The sequence below is a fragment of the Myxocyprinus asiaticus genome, chromosome 18, assembly GCF_019703515.2.
Source record: "Myxocyprinus asiaticus isolate MX2 ecotype Aquarium Trade chromosome 18, UBuf_Myxa_2, whole genome shotgun sequence".
In the NCBI taxonomy this organism is placed as follows: domain Eukaryota; kingdom Metazoa; phylum Chordata; class Actinopteri; order Cypriniformes; family Catostomidae; genus Myxocyprinus; species Myxocyprinus asiaticus.
The window spans coordinates 39,289,759-39,302,436 of NC_059361.1; the positions used below are offsets into that span (position 1 = coordinate 39,289,759).

Consider the following 12,678-nt stretch of genomic DNA (forward strand, 5'->3'; position numbering starts at 1 on the left):
AAATTATGGTAAAAATTCATCAAGGCAGGTTTTTTTACAAAATGAACTCAAGGTAGAATGATATTTAATCATTCATTAATTTGTACCAGTATAACAATAAAATAGTTATATACATTATATATATAAAACAATAAAATAATAATACATATATATGTACAGTTGAAGTCAGAAGTTTACATACACTTAGTTTGAAGTCATTAAAACTCTTTTTTTAACCACTCCACAGATTTAATATTAGCAAACTATAGTTTTGGAAAGTAATTTAGGACATCTACTTTGTGCATGACATGAGTAATTTTTCCAACAATTGTTTACAGACAGATTGATTGATTTCACTTTTAATCAGCTATATCACAATTCCAGTGGGTCAGAAGTTTACATACACTAAGTTAACTGTGGCTTTAAGCAGCTTGGAAAATTCCAGAAAATGATGTCAAGCCTGTAGACAATTAGCCAATTATCTTCTAATAGGAGGTGTACTGAATTGGAGATGTGGATGCATTTTAAGGCCTACCTTCAAACTCAGTGCTTTTTTGCTTGACATCATAAGAAAATCAAAAGAATTCAGCCAAGACCTCAGAAAAAGAATTGTGGACCTCCACAAGTCTGGTTCACCCTTGGGAGCAATTTCCAAACGCCTAAGTTACCAAGTTCATCTGTACAATCAATAGTACACAAGTATAAACACCATGGGACCACGCGGCCATAGTGCCCAGGAAAAGACGCATTCTGTCTCCTAAAGATGAATGTAGTTTGGTGCGAAAAGTGCAAATCAATCCCAGAACAACAGTAAAGGACCTTGTGAAGATGCTGGAGAAAACAGGTAGACAAGTATCTATATCCACAGTAAAATGAGTCCTATATCAACATAACCTGAAAGGGTGCTCAACAAGGAAGAAGCCACTGCTTCAAAACCGCTGTAAAAAAGCTAGACTGCTGTTTGCAAGTGCACATGGAGACAAAGATCTTACTTTTTGGAGAAATTTCCTCTGGTCTGATGAAACAAAAATTGAACTTTTTGGCCATAATGACCATTGTTATGTTTGAAGGAAAAAGGGTGAGGCTTGCAAGCCAAAGAACAACATCCCAACCGTGAAGCATGAGGGTGGCAGCATAATGTTGTGGGGGTGCTTTACTGCTGGAGGGACTGGAGCACTTATAATATAAAGGAAAATTATATGGATATATTGAAGCAACGTCTCAAGACATCAGACATAAATTTAAAGCTTGGTCGCAAATGGGCCTTCCAAATGGACAATAACCCCAAGCATATGGTCCAAAGTTGCGGCAAAATGGCTTAAGGACAACAAAGTCAAGATATTGGAGTGGCCATCACAAAGCCCTGACCTCAATCCAATAGAAAATTTGTGGGCAGAACTGAAAAAGCATGTGCGAGCAAGGAGGCCTACAAACCTGACTCAGTTACACCGGTTCTGTCTGGAGGAATGGGCCAAAATTCCAGCAACTTATTGTGAGAAAAGCAATGCTACCAAATACTAACAAATTATATGTAAACTTCTGACCCACTGGGAAAGTGATGAAAGAAATAAAAGCTGAAATAAATCATTCTCTCTGCTATTATTCTGACATTTCACATTCTTAAAATAAAGTAGTGATCCTAACTGACCTAAGACAGGGAATGTTTTCTACGATTAAATGTCAGGAATTGTGAAAAACTGAGTTTAAATGTATTTGGCTAAGGTGTATGTAAACTTATGACTTCAACTGTAGGTAAATATTGCTATATTTATTTATATATATTATGATTAAACATTTTACTATATAAAAAAATGCCACGCCGAGACATCCTTGAACATTTCTGAGTGATGACGGAACAAGTCTAAACAGAGTTAGGAGTGAATTCAATAAAATTGACAATTTCAACTAATTCCCAGAAATGTATCAACTCTAACGCCATTTTTGCTACTAAAGTTTAAATCGTATGCTATCGTCTTAATGATCTCATACTCGTGATACAGGTAGTCCTCCATCCATACCTTGATTGAGCCAGGTCAATCAAGGTGTGGATGGAGGAGCACCAGATCAAGACCCTGTCATGGCCAATCTCTAGACCTGAAGCCCACTGAAAACCTCTGGAATGTGATCAAGACAAAGCCGAGCTGCTTGAATTTTTGCACCAGGAGTGGCATAAAGTCACCCAACAGCAATGCGAAAGACTAAAACATTAGTATTGTGTTGTTTAAAAATTAATATGAACTTGTTTTCTTTGCATTATTCGAGGTCTGAAAACACTGCATCTTTTTTGTTATTTTGACCAGTTGTAATTTTCTGCAAATAAATGCTCTAAATGGCAATATTTTTATCTGGAATTTGGGAGAAATGTTGTCAGTACTTTATAGAATAAAGCAAAAATGTTCATTTTACTCAAACACATACCTATAAAGAGTAAATCCAGAGAAACTGATAATTTTCAAGTGGTCTCTTTTTTTCCAGAGCTGTATATATATCTATATATATATACACTACTGGTCAAAAGTTTTGAAACACTTGACTGAAATGTTTCTCATGATCTTAAAAATCTTTTGATCTGAAGGCGTATGCTTAAATGTTTGAAATGAGTTTTGTAGACAAAAATATAATTGTGCCACTATATTAATTTATTTCATTATAAAACTAAAATTTAATAAAAAAAAATAAATAAAAAAAACGTTTTTGAAATTGATGACTTGGACCAAATAATAAAGAAAAGCAGCCAATAAATACCTCAAGAAGTTGGTTGAGAAAATGTCAAGAGTACATTTCTGCAAATTCTAGGCAAAGGGTGACTACTTTGAAGATGCTAAAATATAACACCGTTTTGATTTATTTTGGATTTTGTTTAGTCACAACATAATTCCCATAGTTCCATTTATGTTATTCAATAGTTTTGATGGCTGTACTATTATTCTAAAATGTGAGAAAAAAAATTATAATAAAGAATGAGTGTTTCAAAACTTTTGACTGGTAGTATATATATATATATATATATAATATATATATATATATATAGTACTGCGCAAAAGTCTTAGGCACGTAAGATGTTTCACAAAAGCATTTGTCTTAAGATTGTTATTTATATCTTCAGCTTTAGTGTGTCAATAGGAAATATAAATGTTAGACTCCCAAACATTAATTTTTCAAATAGAAAAGATTAGAACAGAAGAACAGGGAGCCCTGCAACTGATGTCATGGCCCCCACAAAACCCCCCACTGAACATTGTGTCAGTCTGAGATTACATGAAGAGACAGACGCAATTGAGACAGTCTAAATAGATAGAAGAACTGTGGTGAATACTCCAAGAAGCTTGGAACATCCTATCTGCCAACAACCATGAAAAACTGTGTCCAGGTGTACCTAGGAGAATTGGTGCTGTTTTAAAGGCAAAGGTGGTCACATCGAATATTGATTTAGCTTTTTAGGTTTACTAGACTTTTTATGACATTAAAGTAATATATGAAAGCTATTTATGTCATTATTTTTGAAGACATCCTCACTATGCAACATTTTTCACAAGTGCCTAAAACTTTTGCACAGTACTATATATATATATATTATTTGTAAATATTTAAATATAACTATTTATAATTATTTCATCATTATATATTGAATGATTGTTATTTGAGGGGCTTTCCCAGCAAATGTTTATTTAATTTGATTAATTAATCGGCACACCATGTAATTAATCAGATTAAAAATTGTTATTGATTGACAGCCCTAATAAAAATAAATAAAAAGGAGACATTTCTGTATGTTTTCTGTTTCATAGGTACTTGTTGCAGCCTAAAGGAAACGGTACGAAGTCTAAGCCTGATGATCTGGGTTCTCTAAGACTGAATGTAACGTACACTGAGGACAACGTTCTACCCTCGGCCTGCTACACGGCCCTACGCAACCTAATGCTCAAATCCCCAGATGTCAAGGTACGACAGCCCCCCCCACTGCCTGGAGAATACACACGCTGACATCTCACTTCAAGCCTTATGAATGAAAAGTCAGGCTAATTGTGTCATTGTTCTTTTGGTGTCTAGCCAATCTCGGCATCTGCAGCTCATGTTCTGGGAGATGTTTGCAGGGAGAGTGTGGGGTATGAAGCTCTCCTTCCTGTGGTCAGACTGCTGCTCCATCACAATAGACTGCTGCCCTTCCTCACAGCTGTAGCCGCACTGGAGCTGGAGAACACACAGTTCAGTCACACGTTTATCTAGTTATCTAGACTGGAACATCCTAGACTTCTGTTGTTTTTAAGTTAATTAATGGTTTTTGCTACTGCAAGCTATGCTATTACTATTGCTCATAGTTAGGGATTTAGAACGGAGAAATATCTTTAAAATATCCTGTGTTTATCTGTGCAGAGAGGCCAACACCATATTCAGAGGGAATTCTCTGGCCACTCGCTGTATTGATGATATGATGAAAATTGTGGGCCGAAGTTACTTGTCCGTCACCCTCAAACCTGTTCTTAATGAGGTCAGGCAAGCAAGATTTGTGACTTAGATATACTTCAGTTGTTAACTCGAAAATGTACTGTAGACTGGGCTACCAATGCTGTTTAAATTGAGTTGTTTTTGTAATTCTGCTTTTACAGATCTTTGAATCAAATAAAACCTGTGAGATCGACCCCATCAAGCTGAGAGAGGGTGACAACGTGGAGGTCAACAAGGTGAGGAGTCGTTTTCTTTTTTGTTTTTTGTTGTTGAATTGTTCAATTTTTGTGCATATTATCGGTGTACAAGCTGCCGTAATATTATATTTATGTTGGAGACTTTTTTTCATCTGCAAATACAAGTTAAGCTCTGTTGACAGCATCTGTAGCATGCTGTTGATAACCACAGAAAATCATTTTGACTTGTTCTTGAACAAGTGTGTAAACAAAACAATGCAAGTACAGTAATGCACTTACATTGTGCATGTGTATTTGTGTTTGCAGAGCGATCTCATTAAAGGGATAGTTCACCCAAAAATGAAAATTCCCTCATTATTTATTTACTTTCATGTCATCCCAGATGTGTATGACTTGCTTTCTTCTGCTGAACACAAATTAAGATTTTTAGAAGAATACTTCAGCTCTGTAGGTCTATACAATGCAAGTGAATGGTGGACAGAACTTTGAAGCTCCAAAAATCCCATAAAGGCAGAATAAAAGTAATCCATACGACTCCAGTGGTTTAATATATGTCTTCTACACTGATGCAATAATGTTGAGTGAGAAACGGATACATTTTTCAATTACTTTTATGCCGCCTTTATAATATTTTTTGGCTTGAAAGTTCTTGTCACCATTCACTTACATTGTTTCGACCTACAGAGCTGCAATATTCTTTTAAAAATCTTCATTTGTGTTCTGCTGAAGAATGAAAGTCCTACACATCTGATATGAGTAAATGATGAAGGAATTTTCATTTTTGGGTGAACTATCCCTTTAATATTCGTAGATATTTGTTTGTCATTTTTACACATTCATATTTGTTCTTTTGAATAGACATTAAAACGTGAGTGTTTAAAAAAAAAAAAATTCAGATTCAGATTCTTTTAACCCCAATGGATTCATAAATATTTGTGTCTACAGACTTTTCAAATATAAAAGCATTTAGATGCTGTCGTTACTTTGATGTTGTACGTTTCATGGCTGTGAAAAGGTACCAAAATGTACGTATGATAGAACTACAGTTATGTGCCACTACATACAGTAGGAATATCTACAGGATGAAATCATGTTCAGTGTTAATTTTTACACTAGGTTTGTCAGTTTCCAGCAGTTCAAGCTTGATGTACCATCTGTTTTCAGCAGGGGGCAGTAAGCAAAACTCCAGCTGTACAGACAACAAACCATACTCAGGCTTGCTTGACACTAGCGACAGCACAACATGAGAACGAGTTCTTGCAAATCCGAACATAGGGATCTCAAGACGTGTTTTTCTAAGTTTCAAACTTGATGCAGCAACCTAAAAATGGTACGATTATGACACAACGCAACTGAGATGCTCCAAAAGCATCCATCTGACACAGGTGTACATTGACGCGTCCTTAGACAAGCCCTTGTAATAAATCTCGGACTGATTGACGAATTCAATTGCAAAATGGATTGCTGTGAACTGTAGGCAAATGATTTTTTTTTTTTTATTATTATTAAAATTATTTAAATATAACTGTTTATAATTATTTAATCATAATGTATTGAATTAGTGTTATTTTAGGGGCTTTCTCAGCAAATATTTATGTATGCGATTGTAACAGGTAAAGAATGGGCAAGGAAGAGGCAGAAAAAGGCTGAACAATCAACATAAACATTTATTGCATAAATGATCTTAAACAATGAACTTAAACAAACATAAACAGACACATATGAAACACAGCCGCGTGTATCTCTCTCTCTCTCGAACCGGCGTCTCCGGCTGCCCCTTATCTTGCTCTCCCACTGATCATCTGATTCAGTGTCGGCTGTGCTCCATCACGGCCCAGCCACACCCTCCTCCTCGTCACACTCCTCCCCCACCTGATTCAGGCTGGGGCGCCACCGGTCTGACTAACTCCCCCCCATCTCTGGAGGGGGAGACGCTGACCTTCCGGCGTTCTGTCAGCTACTGGACACGCTGTCAACCAGTCCTCAACTGCTGCTCCGCCCTCTGGCGGACACCAGCTTGCTCCTCCCCCGGCGGACGGCAGGGAGTCCTCTGGCCCCTGGCGGACAGAACCGCTCCTCCCATTCTCGGCAGACGGCCGCGGTTCCTCCGGCTCTCGGCGGCCGGCAGCGACCCCTCTGTCCCCAGGCAGACAGCCGCGGCTGCTCCCCTGGTGGATGGCAGAGGTGAGGCACATCTCTCCTTCCTCCCGGGTTTCGGCACCACTGTAACAGGTAAGGGATGGGCAAGGAGGAGGTAGGAACCGGCTGAACAATCAACATAAACCTTTAATGCATTAATGAACTTAAACAATAAACAGACACACATGCAACGCGGCCACGTGCGTCTCTCTCGAACTGGAGTCTCCGGCTGCCCCTTATCTCGCTTTCCCGCTGATCAGCTGATTCAGCGCCAGCCATGCTCCATCACGGCCCGGCCACGCCCTCCTCCTCATCTCAGTGATTAATTGCGATTTAATTCGATTAATTAATCGGCATACGTTGAATTAATTTTATTTAAAATTTTAATTGATTTACAGCCCTTTAGTTTTTTGTTTTATTAATATTTTTTTAAATATACTGTAGTCAATATTTTGTCATGATATATATGTTTATTTTAGTCAGTTTTAGTAATTTTCTAAGAAAAATAACATATTTTAATTGGTGATAATGTGAAAAATTACAAAAAAGTGTGTCAAACTGTAACAGACCAAACTTTAACCAAATATTCATACATTTAGAAAAAGGTTTAAACATTTATTAATTTAAACGTGTATCAAACATATAAAAGATGCGTACAAAATAAAACTTTTTTTTTTTTTGTCTTTTTTGTGCAAACCTGACCTCCTGAAATAATAGCATATAATAAAGAATATAATGAATTATTAGCTACTTTTTAGAAGTTACTTTATTCTGAATTCTTCATGCTTTAAAGATTGTTCAGTGTTTCAGCCAGTTTAGGTTATTGCATTGTGTGTAGCGCATTTTTACGGAAACTGTATATTCACAGCAAAAGTTACGCATTTTGACAAGCATGTAACTTGTAACCTGTTCATGTAGGTAAGTTATAATATTACATATATGTTGTGGATATATTGATTAATCTCATGAACATATATAGGATGCATTTAAATGAGGTAATTAACCTGTTTGTAAATTGCTTCGTTTTGTCGATGTTCAGTTTTTTCTGTTCAATACTGGAATTACCCGGGTCATTTTCCATTTCCAGTGACAAATTCTCTTAAAAGATGAATTTTCTAAGATGTTGTCAACAGCACTGATAAGACTAAATCAATAAATCATACCATAAAATCTTTTCTTTTTTTTTTTTTTCAATAAAAATGTTTCACATGGACATTAAACAATGTAACACCAATGACATATTTAAATTATTAACTATGATTTTTTTTAAATGTGTAAAAAAGAAAAAGTCAAACCATTTCGTTTTATTTAATAAAAGATTAGGTTATAGAATGATGCCTTTCTTGACTATTTGATAGGTTTTATGACTGAAAATCAAGGGACATGTTTGTCACCATATTTTGATAATGATCCACCCAACATTCTGGATTATTGCATTAGATTAATTCATTTTTTCTAGATATTTCTTTATCTGTATCGCTGATGAACCCTTAGTCAACGAACATTTTCGTCAGTAATTTCACTGAGGAGGTTAACACTGATCATGTTGGTGTTTGTGTGTTCTCAGGAGAATCTGCAGGGATACGTACAGAAGGTTTTTACATCTATAACACAGTCCAGCTCCAGTTGTCCTCCCCTCATGTGTGACGTCTTCAGGTCACTCCGACAGCTCGCTTCTAAACGCTTTCCAGGTGAGGCACGCACACAAACACAAATGCGCTCTCATTTCCTGTATGTTTATGTTCCTGTAGCTCAACTGGTAGTGCATGGTGCTTGGTCACTCTCTGCAAACATATCCTTGCACTCTCTAATGATGTGCTCTTGCCTGAGAGCATGTACAGAAAGATCTTTCTGTAAAGCAAGTGTGCCATTCTCAAAACCAGAAACACAATAAATACCTTTTATATAGGTCTAGACTACACTTGATCCTGAACCAACTCCAGATCAAACTGTAACACACATCAAGGATTATGGTTGGGTCTCTTTGTTTTATTCAGCTTAGGGTCCATTTGCTGCTACTGAGGTTGAGGGACAGGTAGGCTTAGGAGGAGAGTTAGGGGTTATAGGGGTAGGGGTAGGCCTGTCGCAATTATGAAATAATCGTTATATGAGATAACCGCGATTATTTTGACAATCACGTTTTAATGCCCAAATAAGGAAATTTTAAGCTAATATATAAATGCAATGAACAGCACGTTTGAACTCCGAGCTTCATTGAGCCACACCGCAGATGTGAAGCGCTTCTCAAGCGCTCTGGTGTGTGCGCCCAGCGCACTTTAATTTAGGGATCTTATAATGGTAAATGTTCCTGGTCAAAGCGGGTTCATACACAGTGTTAATGACACACAGTGAGTGATAAAATGATGAAACGAAATCTCAGAGGTTTTCCTTTATGAGAAATAAGAACTTGTGGGTTTAATCAAAGAGTATTAAAATAACGTATGAAAGTGAAGAAATTAGGACAGAAATGTTTTACTATTGCATAATATAATATATTAGATTATATAAGAAAAATATAAGAAAAATCAATATTTTATATTAAATATTTTTTATTTAAAAAATATATACTTTTTATGAGTTCCAAAAACAACAGTGTAAATGTCAAATTGGCCAAAACTATAGCTGACCAAAAAGAGACATATATTAAGTGTTTCGAAATATTTTGATATTTAAAACATTATTTTTCATATCATTCATACTCTTTTAAAGACTTAAAAGGAAATCATGCGTATATCACTTTTTTATTGTTTGTTTTATATATTTGAATTAAATATGTAAAAATGACTTCTTAAGGTGTGTGTGTGAAACAAACATGCGCTTTAAGAAATATGCTAATTTATATGACAATTAATTGTGAAATACTTAAAACAGACAATTAATCATCATAAACACAATTATTTGTTTGGCAATTAATTGTCACCCAAATTTCATAATCATGACAGCCCTATGTAGAGGTTAGGTTTAAGGTTAGGGGTTAAGGTTAACAGTGGAACCACAAATGTAATTTAATGCAAGTACTTTAAAGTACAATGCAACAACATGTATGCAAATAATAAGTACATTGTAATAAATGCTTAAGTACATAGTAGTTAAAGACACCTAATATAAAATGGGTCCCAGCTTAGTTATTATAATGTAAAAAAATAATAAACATTTCACCTTAAAGGTGCACTCAGTAACTTTTGTCTTTGTGTCATCTTGGACTTACACTGACACCTAGCGGCTTGGATGCTGCATCATTTAAAATCAATAGTTTTCAGTTTCAGATGTCATTGTAGAAATGATTACTTTAATCAGTGAGTGAAAGTGTCAAATAACAGGACGGTTACTGAGAATAAGCGAGTAGTATTCGGCTGGTCATGTGATTCTAACATGGCAGCCCCCATGTGCGGACCCTCTCCATGTAGAATAAAACAGCTTTTATAAGGTTACTGATATGACTGGAGTCTTCATTTTAATGTGAGAGGTCATGATTTTATACATATATTGCAAAATTACAATTCATGTCTTTAGGAGTTCAACTTTTTTAATGAGGAAATATTACTGAGTGCACCTTTAACACCTTTAACCTTTAACCCATGGGAGTCTGTGATCTTTGCTTACCTGTGGTTTGAGTTGCTTCTAAATTTTATCATAGAATAAATGAGTGTGAACTTATTTATGAATCATTGTTTAAAAAGTTTTGTGTACAGGACTTACGCACATATACTTGTATATGCACAGTTAGTGAATGAGAGCCAATGTTGTCGATTCTGAACACCAGGAGGAGCCAGAGACTCAGTTATGACTTTAACAAATCTCTCTTTCTCTCTCCAACAGCGGATCCTCATGTGCAGTACTCTGCTGTTAGTAGTTTCATATTTCTGCGATTCTTTGCAGTGGCTGTTCTCTCTCCACACACCTTTCAGCTGCAGTCGCATCATCCTGTGAGTGCACAACATAAAGAGCCACATCACAGCATACCCCAAACAAGTTATCAAACTGTAACATACATATAGTTCCTTTATTTAATATGTGACTCATATATTCATGCCAGGAAAGACCCATTGAGACACTCCTGTTTTTAATGAGAAAGCTATGACCAACATTTCCTCTAAGCTGCATGAGTGCATAGCCATGCAATTGTAAACGCTCCCATGCTGAAATAAAATCTATGCCAAAGGCAGACTCAAAAATATGTGCAGCTAGAGATTTCTTGAATCAGAGCTAAATGATTCAACTGGATTCCATCCACATGCGCTTTGATTTGCAAAGGGCTGATTAATTGGCAAAATAAGAAGCACATCCTAGAACAGTTCAGAGATTTCAAGTTCACAGCTGCACCAAACTAATAACTGATTCCAAAAATACAGAAGCCCACAGACACTAGACAAATATTATTTTTCTGTAACATAATTTTTTTTAGTAGAGCTAACATGTTTAAAGAGATATCTTAAGAAAACAAGCATTGAGGGGGCTGGTTAGCTCAGCGAATACTGATGCTGACTACCACCCCTGGAGTCGTGAATCTGAATCCAGGGTGTGCTGAGTGACTCCAGCCAGGTCTACTAAGCAACCAAATTGGCCCGGTTGTTAGGGAGGGTAGAGTCACATGGGGTAACCTCCTCGTGGTCGCGATTAAGTGGTTCTCGCTCCCAGTGGGGTGTGTGGTGAGTTGTGCGTGGATCGCAGAGAGTAGCATGAGCCTCCACATGCTGGGAGTCTCCGCGGTGTCATGCACAACGAGCCACATGATAAGATGCGTGGATTGACGGTCTCAGAAGCGGAGGCAACTGAGACATGTCCTCCGCCACCCGGATTGAGGTGAGTAACCGCGCCACCACAAGGACCTACTAAGTTGTGGGAATTGGGCATTCCAAATTGGGAGAAAAGGGGACAAAAAACCACAAAAAAAAAAAACAAGCATGGACATGAAATCTTGAATAATATAATCCTGTTAGCCTAAATATTAGCAAAACATGCAGTGGGGTTCAAAAGTCTAGTTCTACATTGAAAATCTGGGCTTTAAATTCTATTTAAACCTGGAAATAAATAGAAAGTTAAATATAACAGTTAAATGGAAACACTTTATAATAAGGTTGTGTTTGTTAACATTAGTTAACTACAATAATTAATATGAAGTAAGAAAGAACTATACTTTTACAGCACTTATTAATCTTGGTTCAGGTTAATTTCAACATACAGTATACTTGTACAACTGTAAAATTAAAAGTTGTATACATTAACATTTTGAAGTTAATGTGATGCATTGACATTATACTTGTGTATGCTTTAAAGCATTATGAACAACCAATGAACAATAGTATTTTTTTTTTTTTTTAGAAATGAACATTAACAAATATTAATAAATGCTGTTAAAAATATTGTTCATTGATAGTTCATGATACCTAATGCAAAAAGGGATCATTCACCCAAAAATGAAAATTCTCTCATCATTTACTCACCCTCATGCCATCCCAGATGTGTTTGACTTTCTTTCTTCTGCAGAACACAATTGAAGATTTTTAGCAGAATATTTCAGCTCTGTAGGTCCATACAATGCAAGAGAATGGTGACCAGAATTTTCAAGCTCCAAAAAGCACATAAAGCAACATAAACGTAATCCATAAGACTCCAGTGGTTTAATCCATGTCTTCTGAAGTGATCCATTTGGTTTTGGATAAAAACAGACCAAAATATAACTCCTTTTTCACATTAAATCTTGCCAATGCAGTCTCTAGGCACGATCATGTTTTTAAGCTCGATTACACTGATGGATATGCAGAGCGCTAGATGCCGTAAGTAAGTGTAACCAAGCTTGAAATCATGATCGGCAAGGAGACTGCAGATGTCAAGATGTACAGTGAAAAAAGAGATGCATTTTGGTCTGTTCACAGCCAAAATTGACTGGATTGCTTTAGAAGACCTTGATTTAACC

General features: G+C 36.3%; 1 protein-coding gene across 2 annotated transcripts in view; it reads left to right on the top strand.

Moving 5' to 3' along the window:
* The window catches only part of LOC127456453 (ras GTPase-activating protein 2-like), a 94,136-nt gene that overhangs the window by 48,759 nt on the left and 32,699 nt on the right, over nt 1–12,678 (top strand). For both annotated transcript variants that reach the window (XM_051724968.1, XM_051724966.1), the window contains 6 exons: nt 3,768–3,921; nt 4,030–4,184; nt 4,354–4,468; nt 4,587–4,661; nt 8,329–8,452; nt 10,581–10,687. In XM_051724968.1, the coding sequence (XP_051580928.1) occupies nt 3,768–3,921; nt 4,030–4,184; nt 4,354–4,468; nt 4,587–4,661; nt 8,329–8,452; nt 10,581–10,687 (730 nt within the window). The remainder of the gene's footprint in view (nt 1–3,767; nt 3,922–4,029; nt 4,185–4,353; nt 4,469–4,586; nt 4,662–8,328; nt 8,453–10,580; nt 10,688–12,678) is intronic.